Raw genomic sequence first — 9,920 nt, forward strand, 5'->3', positions numbered from 1 at the left:
TTGTCCACGTCATATATATATATATATATATATTTATTTATTTTTAATTTTCTTGTAAAATTTTCTTATTTAGATATTGACTAGTAAGTTATGTAATGTTTAAAATTAATTTGATACATAATTTTCTAAGGGTGTTAGTTTTAAGCAATAAAAAATGAATAATTGTGTATGGATCATGTTTGACGATAATATAATATATTAATTTGGTTATTAGATTAATAAAAAATATTAAAAACAAAAAAAATATTCATATTGCAAAATCGAAGGTCACAATAAAAGTAATTATCCGCACAAACAAGCTTGATAATAAAATTCAATTTCAAGTTTGATTATTAATTTTCTCATTTTCTTTACCTAAGTATTTATACCTTCATAACAAATTTATTTATCAAATTAATTTCAAATATTACATAACTTATAATTTTAATTATAATTAAATAATTATAATATATATTTATTTAAAAATAAAAAAAAAATTAAAAAAATATGATGTGGACGAAGTCATGCCAACTTGGGATTGACATGGTAAAGTCGTACTAAATTGACACGACTTACCCCATATTTATAATTTTTTTTGACAACAACCCATTTTGGTAAAAAAAATAAAAAAATCCTATGATGGTCATAACACCGGTAAAAGAATCATTTCCCAAATGAATGTGAAAAAGAAAATACCGGTGTCAAGCTACCATCATTGGCTTCTTCTTTTATGGAAATAATCATCACCCTTTCAATTCTCCATTTTTTTCAAAATAAAACCATAATAAATATTAATATTTATAATAAAAAAAATGTAAATAAACATTAATTTTTTTTTCAACTCTCCATGAATATCCCCCACCCATATATATGCATGGTTCTTCACAAGAAAGAGTGCTTAACCCCATAATCGAACATCATCAGTGAAAAACGGTGGTGGAGAGTTTGCAGGTGCTGGTGGTTGGAGAGAAATGAAGAGCTTGATCTACCATGTTATCGCGGGGCGTTGGTTCATGCTCTATGCATCTATGCTTATCATGGCTGCTGCAGGGGCAGTTTATATGTTTGGCATGTACTCTAACGAGGTTAAAACCTCTTTTGGGTATGACCAAACCACTGTTAACTTGCTCAGCTTCTTCAAAGACATGGGTGCCACATTTGGAATCATATCAGGGTTGATCAACGAGGTAACACCACCCTGGGTGGTACTCTCAATGGGGGTTCTTATGAACTTCTTTGGCTACTTCATGATATGGCTTGCAGTCTCTGACCGAATTGCCAAACCCCAAGTTTGGCAAATGTGTCTCTACACTTTCATTGGTGGAAATTCTCAGACCTATGCCACCACTGGTGCTTTAGTCACATGTGTCAAGAACTTCCCAGGAAGCCGTGGTAGTCTTTTAGGCCTACTCAAAGGTTACGTTGGTCTAAGTGGGGCCATCATGGCTCAGTTCTACCATGCCTTTTATGGTGATCACAACCCTAAGGCCCTTATCTTACTCATTGCTTGGTTCCCTGCTGCTGTCTCCTTCCTTTTCCTTCCAACAATTCGGATATTCAACAACGTTTTCTATCACCATCGCAACGTGAACAGGGTTTTTTATCACCTTCTATACATTTCACTTGCCCTTGCAGGGCTTCTCATGGTTTTGATCATAATGCAAAACAAGCTCACTTTTACAAGGCAGGAATTCGTAGCCGATGGGGTTGTGGTTTTCTTCCTTCTTCTTCTCCCACTTGTTGTTGTATTTAGAGAGGAAATAAACCAACTGAAAGCCAAAACGGAAGGTGTAACCGATTCAACATCCCAGTTGAAAGTAGTCACTGAAATTATTCCACCTCCAAACGCGGAGCAAGAAGTACCAGCAACAATAAGTTCGAACGAGACAAGTTCTTGTTTCAGGAACATACTGAACCCCCCAAAGAGAGGAGAAGACTACACCATTTTGCAAGCACTTTTCAGTATTGACATGCTGATTCTGTTCGTTGCAACAATATTTGGTGCTGGCGGAGCATTAACAGCCGTAGACAATCTAGGACAGATTGGAAGGTCATTGGGATACCCGAGGAAGAGCATCACAGCATGCGTGTCCTTATTAAGCATATGGAACTATTTGGGACGGGTAGTTGCAGGTTTTTCCTCTGAAACCTTGTTGACCAAATACAAAGTCCCTCGTCCCTTGGTTTTCACTCTTGTTATGCTTCTGAGTTGTGTTGGCCATATTCTGATTGCCCTTGGTGCCCCAAACGCCCTCTACTTCGCTTCCATGATTATAGGGTTCTCTTTGGGAGCTCAGTGGCCGCTAATCTATGCGATCATATCAGAAATATTTGGCCTTAAACATTACTCCACGCTGTACAACTTTGGAGCCGTGTCAAGCCCTGTTGGATCTTACATTCTAAACGTGAGACTCACAGGTGTTTTGTATGATAAAGAGGCTTTGAAACAGTTGAAGGCCAAAGGACTCTCGAGACAAGCGGGGAAGGAGCTTAACTGCGTTGGAGTGCAGTGCTACAGAATGGCGTTTATCATAATGACGGTGGCAACGCTCTTTGCCTGCTTTATTGCATTTGTTTTGGTGCTGAGAACTAGAAAATTTTACAAGGGGGATATCTATAGAAACTTCAAAGTGGAACACGTAGCCGAAGAGAATGAGATCACCAAAACTGGTATCACAGAAGCACACGCAACTGCCTTAGGAGAAGAGGATAAGAAAAATGGAAAATGAAGTGTTTGGGTTTAGTTACTGTTATTATTATGTCTTTTTTTTTATAAACTTAATGCACTACATTATCTTAAAGATACCTTGTTCATAAGCTGAATTGTAAAACATAGTTATCCAAAACGTAGGAAAGGATTCAGTCATGGAAAGTGATCCACCCACTTACAAAAGAGAAGGTATATTAATGGATTTCTTCATCACCACGATGACTCACTTGTGTCGTCATATCCTACTCATACTCTTCCTTTCACACACTCTTTTACTTTCCAACTTTTTCCCTTTTGTCACAAAGGAAAGTAATAAGCAAGATATTAAATAAATAAATAAAAACACTTTTTTTATTCATATGGATAAAAATAAAATAATAGTGGAAAATAAGAGATTTTTTTCTGATTTATATGAGTAGAAATAAGTAATTAGAATAATTTAAAAGTATTTATTTACTTTTTGTATTTTTCTTGGTATTAATTACCCATTAGTGTTTTAAAAAATATTTAAATTTTTAAGAAATTAAAAAAAGATATTTCCTCTCATTTTATGTTAATTTAATGAAAAGTATTTTTCTCTCCTTACTTCTTCTAAATAAAAAATTATTTTAATTATATTTTTTCATTTTTAAAATAATCAATGGGTACTCCAACAAAATCTAAAACATAAACATCCATTTTCATTTGCAAAGTACAGTTTCATTAAAGTTTTGTACATCTCTAATATTCAATACTCTTAATTCTTTAGTCATGCTATTTTATTTTGTTTTAAATCCTCTCTAGGAATTGTCTTTATAATTTCCTTATTTCATTAACTACCAATCTTGAAACTTCGAAAAAAGATTACTTATTTAATTTATTACCAATTTTGGAACTTTGAAAAAGAAGAGCAAGAATAGAGAAAAAGTTTAAATAAAAATCTAATTAAGTAAGCGTTTATTAAAAATATTTTTTTTTCAACAATAAATAGAATAATTAACACTATTTTATTTTTCCTTTTTTCTTCTTCTATTAAAATTTTCCCCTAACTTGAAAACACCACAAATATGCGTGTTGAATCGCAGAAAGGTATGGAGAGAAATTTTGAGACCAATTTTACACGACAATTGTACATTTGAATGGTATTGCAACATCATACTATTTGTTAGCATAGAACTTTCATACCCTCATAACAACTTAAAGAATTTTGAGGATTTTCAAGCAAAAATTGATGAAGAAATGGCCTATTTTTGTTACCTGTTAAATCAATGTCTCATTAGTGTACAATTTCACTTATTGCTTTATCATAGAACTCGCCATAGACCCAAATAATACATTTTAAAAAATTACACTTTTATAAAAGTAGCAGAAGAAAAGCAACCATAGCTCAAACAAGTGAATTCACATGGGCCGACCAAAAAAAACTGAATTCACATGAGCCTCGGCTAAAATTGGGCTTACCAATATAGTGTCTTACTAGTTTTTTACAGCATGCTTCGTTAGATACAAGGATGGCTTATTCTTCCTGCACCCCTACGTTTTTCTTCCTTCACCCCCATAATTTTCTAAATCCCGAAACTGACCTTGATCTTTTATTTGAAAAAGGACACTGTGATTACCGGAAATCAGGATCTGGAAGTGTACTACGGATTCATCAATCCGAAACTGAATCATTTTTTTCTGGGAAGCCTAATTCTGTTATGGATTGGTGGATCCAGAATGCTTTTTTTTTTTTAATTATGAATTTCTAAATCCAGAATGAATATTTTTGTTACATATTAATGGATCTGGAGTGTTTTTTTTAATGTGAAATGCATATTTTGAATTACGGAATGGTGGATCTGAATTTGTACTGGAAGTGTCAATCCAAAATTTTTTCAGATTCCATAATCCAGAATGTAAAAAAATAAATACAATTCAAATACATTTTAGAATTTTTAGGACATTTTAGTCTTTACATAACATTGTTTACATAACATTGTGGAGGTGGTGGAAGAAAAATGTAGGGGAGTAGAGAGAAACTGCCTACAAATATACTTTTTTACAGCATGCTTAGTTAGATACAAGGATATGGATAATATTATTATTTTAATATCTTTTTATATCATTTAATTTTAAATTTATTTTTAAACATAAAAAATCATATAAATTATAAGAGTTCAACTATTATTTTTTTATACACAATCAAATATAGAGATACCAACGAGGTCCATCAATTGACTTTTTTCCGTGAATAGTATGGAAATTGAAAAAAAAAAATCCCTAGCTACACCACTCTTCATTTTATTTCTCAGTATTAAACCGTTTACTGTTCATAGGTGAGAATTTGATCCTCGAAATTCACATATATATTTTTTTGTTTCCGGCACAAAAATCCTCCTGGTGGAATTTGGTTATCCGAAACCGAATTTTGGATGCAATTTTGAATTTTATTTTATTTTTGGAGCGGAAGAGACGTGGATTTTTTGTGAGAGATCGGAATTTGATTTTTAAGAGCCAACTTTTCAACTATATTGTGCATTTTCAAAGATAAAAATCATTTCAAAATTTGGTTACAAGTGGTGTGGTGTATTAAGTGACCATAATTTCGATATTATTTTTTAATTTTGACATCTAAAACTTCATCCATAATAAATTCATCAAATGATGAATGGTTCTGTGTTTTTTTATACTTAACAGTGAGTGTGGGAGAAATAAGAAAAATAAATAAATGTTAATAATTTAATTAAAAATATTTTTCTCAATTTTTGCGTCTGAAACTGTAGAGGTTTTCATTTATTTTTTTTTTCACTGTAGGGAGTGAGTGGGGAAGAAGAAAGAAAAAAATAAAATAAATCAAAATTTTAAAATAGGTAAAAAAGATGTTGTGAAAAAGATAATTAAAAATAGAGAAAATAAATTTTAAGTGATTTGTAAAAGGAACAAATTATTAAAGTAAGTTAGGTTAAATATAATTTGGTTAAATTTTTAAAAATATAAGAAAATATTAAACTTTTTTGGATGTTTATTGTTATTGGTAAATTAATTTTTTTTGCTATGATTTAAAAAAATGTAGTTAAAATGTTAAATCAAACTAAACGTAATATTATTTATTAATTTTAAAATAGGAAAAAATAAATTAAAATTTTTATCCAAAATTAGGCGACGTCGAAATTTATTTCAAGAGAAATTTAGTGTCAGAAACAAAAAAATATAGGTGAGAATTTGATGGTTATATGTTAGGGAAATAAAATTAACAGTGGGCAATTTTTTTCAATTTCCGTACTATTCACTGAAAAAGTCTCATCAATTCCATCTTTCCCCTCTTTCCTTGGGTGGATAAGAAATTGTTTTCTTTACAATTTTGGTGTATTGTAAATAAAAATATTTGTAAACAAAATTTATTACAAGATTAAGTAAGTCATGTGTGACCATTTTAGTGTTAATTGAAAATATAAGTGAAGTTGTGTGTTATTAATATTGATGTTGTCTTCATTGATAACCATTTTTTCTCATCGAAACGTAATTTATCTAAATTTATAATAAATTTTTTTACCCATCTTATAGTTATGAAGTAAATTGCATCATTATGAAAAACCAGATAAACTATGGTATGATCTAAAATTATCATGGGACATTTATGTTCATCCAATTTGCATGTAATGAATAACTCTATTTTGTAGATACCAAAAGTAAGGAATGGTTCAGGTGACGTACCAAAATCAAATTATCTCACTATTTTGTTCCGCATATGTTGCATTCGACCGGACCAGAATTTAGGTACAGAATTTAGGCATATTAACAAATAAAGCTCATCAATTCCATACTCTTCTGTCTTCTCTTTGGACAGTGCAGTGGGTAGAGTTTGGAGATGATACCCATCATGCGAAGAAAAAAGAAGAAGACAACATTAACACAACGATTCAGGTGATATTAGAAAGAAAACTGGGCGAAAAAAAAAGAATAAGATGAAAATATACAAGTTAGAGATAGAGAGTAAACAAATCACGTAAAATAAAGCAAGAAGCTAGAGATTTGAAGCTGGTGATAACGTCGAGTAACCAAACATGATTAATTATTTGAGTGATCACTTCAACTTTGGCCCGAAATCAATCTTATATACTGTGTCAGGCTAAAACCTTGTAGAGTTTAAAAATTAACTTGGACAACTAGTTGTGTTCAAATTTGTCTTACCAATACTTAAAATAAGCGTGGATTGCACATTTCTGGTATAAAGTGGTGGTGGCCACCTCCAGTTTACCATTGATTCCAGGCTCTTCTAAAATGGTGGCTGCTTAGGACCACCACATATAGTGCTCGTCACTTTCTCAATTCATATAATTGTACTTACCACAAAATTATTATCACACCTTTTTCTTTTCCTAAAATACCTTACAAGATCCTTCCCCTGATACCACCGGCCTTTATTTCCAAAAACCACCGCGTCAAACTACAATCATTTGTTCCGTGTGCAACTTTTTTTTCCTCACACAGGGAAACAATCTTCCCACACCCCACTCAATCCATATACATTCACTCCTATACTAAGAATTATTTAAAGGTTTGGAACACGTGGCTCATGTTAATCTCTGATACATCATTAACATTGATTACCTGACTGGCCGAAACTGCGATATTTTCTCTATATATTCGTGATTCTGGATAGCCTCAGCTCACTTCATTCAACCTCTTTTATCTCACGCCACCAAGATAGTGTTTGTTTGATCCATAAATAAAAGATCAGTGTAAAGTGGTGGGGGTTTGAGGGAATGAAAAGTCTCAGCTACCATGTTATCACCGGGCGTTGGTTCATGCTATTTGCATCTTTACTTATCATGTCCGTCGCTGGGGCAACCTATATGTTTGCAATATACTCTAACGAGGTCAAAACCTCTTTGGGGTACGACCAGTCCACTCTCAACTTGCTCAGCTTCTTCAAAGACCTAGGTGCCAACGTTGGAGTCATATCTGGGTTGGTCAACGAGATAACACCACCCTGGGTGGTACTCTCAATAGGGGTCCTTATGAACTTCTTTGGCTACTTCATGATATGGCTTGCAGTCTCTGGCCGCATTGCCAAACCCCAAGTTTGGCAAATGTGTCTCTACATTTGCATTGGTGCAAATTCTCAGACCTTTGCCAACACTGGTGCTTTAGTCACATGTGTCAAGAACTTCCCAGAGAGCCGTGGCAGTCTTTTAGGCCTACTCAAAGGTTACGTTGGTCTAAGTGGTGCCATCATCACACAGCTCTACCATGCCTTCTATGGTGATCACAACCCTCAGGCCCTTATCTTACTCATTGCTTGGCTCCCTGCTGCTGTTTCCTTCCTTTTCCTTCCAACAATTCGAATATTCAACACAGTCCACCAACCTAAGAACAACAGAGTTTTCTACCACCTTCTATACATTTCACTTTGCCTTGCAGGGCTTCTCATGGTTTTGATACTTGTACAAAACAAGCTTAGTTTTTCCAGGATTGAGTACACAGTTGATGGCCTTGTTGTCTTCTCCTTTCTTCTTCTCCCACTCGCTGTGGTATTCCGAGAGGAGGTAAACCATTTAAAAGCCAAAACGCAAGGTTTGACCGATTCAGCACCCGAGTTGAAAGTAGTCACTGAAGTTACTCCACCTCCTATCGTGGAGCAAGAAGTACTATCAACTAGCACAAGTTCACCCGAGAAAATTTCTTGTTTCAGGAACGTACTCAATCCCCCGAAGAGGGGAGAAGACTACACCATTTTACAAGCACTTTTCAGTATGGACATGCTGACTTTGTTCGTTGCAACAACCTTTGGGGCTGGCGGAACATTAACTGCCATAGACAACCTAGGACAGATTGGGAATTCATTGGGCTACCCGAGTAAGAGCACGACAACCTTTGTGTCCTTGGTGAGCATATGGAACTACTTAGGAAGAGTAGCTGCAGGTTATGGCTCTGAAGTCCTCTTAGCCAAATACAAAGTTCCTCGTCCTTACATGGTCACTCTAGTTTTGCTTCTCTCTTGTGTTGGCCATATTCTCATAGCCCTTGGCATCCCAAACTCTCTCTACTTGTCTTCGGTGATTATTGGGTTTTGTTTTGGAGCTCAGTGGCCACTGATGTTTGCAATCATATCAGAAATATTTGGCCTTAAATACTACTCCACGTTATACAACTTAGGAGGCGCAGCAAGCCCTGTTGGATCTTACATTCTAAACGTGAAAGTGGCAGGTATTTTGTATGATAAAGAGGCTTTGAAACAATTGAAGGCCAAAGGACTGATGAGAGAAGCAGGGAAGGACCTAACTTGTGTAGGAGTGCAATGCTACAGAATGGCTTTTATCATAATCACAGCTTCAACGTTGGTTGGGTGTTTAGCCTCGTTCATTTTGGCGCTGAGGACTAGAAAATTTTACAAAGGGGATATCTATAGAAAGTTTAGAACGGAACATGAAACAACAGAGAATGAGATGGAGATTACAAAGACCGGTGTTAGATGTTCTGGTTGAAATAAGGACACTCAAGGAACCAGACAAAAACTATAGAAGAGTGTGTTTAAATTTTAGTCGCAGTAAATGCATGGCTTCTTGTTGTACATTAATAAGTTTGGTTCTGTAGAATTGGTGAATTGTGAATGGCAGAAGAAGTGCTAGCTATACTAGAGCATTTTTATCTAAGCAAAGAACTGCATGTTATAATATTTTTCTCTCAAGTCAAATTTACATGGCTGAAAAGGGAGAAGTTATTGTAAGATTTAATAACAAAAATTATCATATGAAACTTACCTTTTTCTCTTACATCTACTTCATAACTTTTTAATAATAAAATATTATATGATTGTTAAATGGTAGTATACAATATAATAGGTATCAAACTACCGTATTCCTCAGGATAATGACATATTTAAAATTCCCTTCAATATTTACTTTCACAAGTTTCACAAGAATAAATAATAAAATTTGGTAGAAACTGGATTAATTTTGAATCATAAACAATAGTTTTTTATTATATATAAAGACAAGCATAAGGAATCAAAAGAATTAATTTGGATCATATAATTACAAAATATTAATATTATTTTAATTAATTTTAGTCGTCAATTCAAACTATATGATTGAAATTTATTCACCTCAGACTTTCCGTTCTCACCTATAAGAGAAGTTACCATTTAGTTTCATTAGGGATCATATGATCTCAGCCAATCTAAACATGGCATTGTTTATTTCTGCCATAAATTTAAAAATAATTACAGTCATAAAATTCTATTTTATTTATTGTGTTCCTCATAAAA

General features: G+C 33.6%; 2 protein-coding genes across 2 annotated transcripts; both read left to right on the forward strand.

Annotated features, from left to right (window-relative positions):
• The first annotated feature begins 715 nt into the window (after positions 1-715).
• On the forward strand, positions 716-2,956 carry LOC137815390 (protein NUCLEAR FUSION DEFECTIVE 4-like). The gene has a single exon (XM_068618532.1). The coding sequence runs from the start codon at positions 951-953 to the stop codon at positions 2,706-2,708; it is 1,758 nt and encodes a 585-aa protein (XP_068474633.1). The 5' UTR covers positions 716-950; the 3' UTR covers positions 2,709-2,956.
• Positions 2,957-5,116: 2,160 nt separating this feature from the next.
• LOC137815389 (protein NUCLEAR FUSION DEFECTIVE 4-like) lies at positions 5,117-9,426 on the forward strand. The gene has a single exon (XM_068618531.1). It carries the CDS (start codon positions 7,417-7,419, stop codon positions 9,136-9,138), a length of 1,722 nt encoding a protein of 573 aa, XP_068474632.1. The 5' UTR covers positions 5,117-7,416; the 3' UTR covers positions 9,139-9,426.
• The last annotated feature ends 494 nt before the right edge of the window (positions 9,427-9,920 follow it).

This window comes from Phaseolus vulgaris, chromosome 1 (assembly GCF_000499845.2).
Source record: "Phaseolus vulgaris cultivar G19833 chromosome 1, P. vulgaris v2.0, whole genome shotgun sequence".
NCBI classification, from domain to species: domain Eukaryota; kingdom Viridiplantae; phylum Streptophyta; class Magnoliopsida; order Fabales; family Fabaceae; genus Phaseolus; species Phaseolus vulgaris.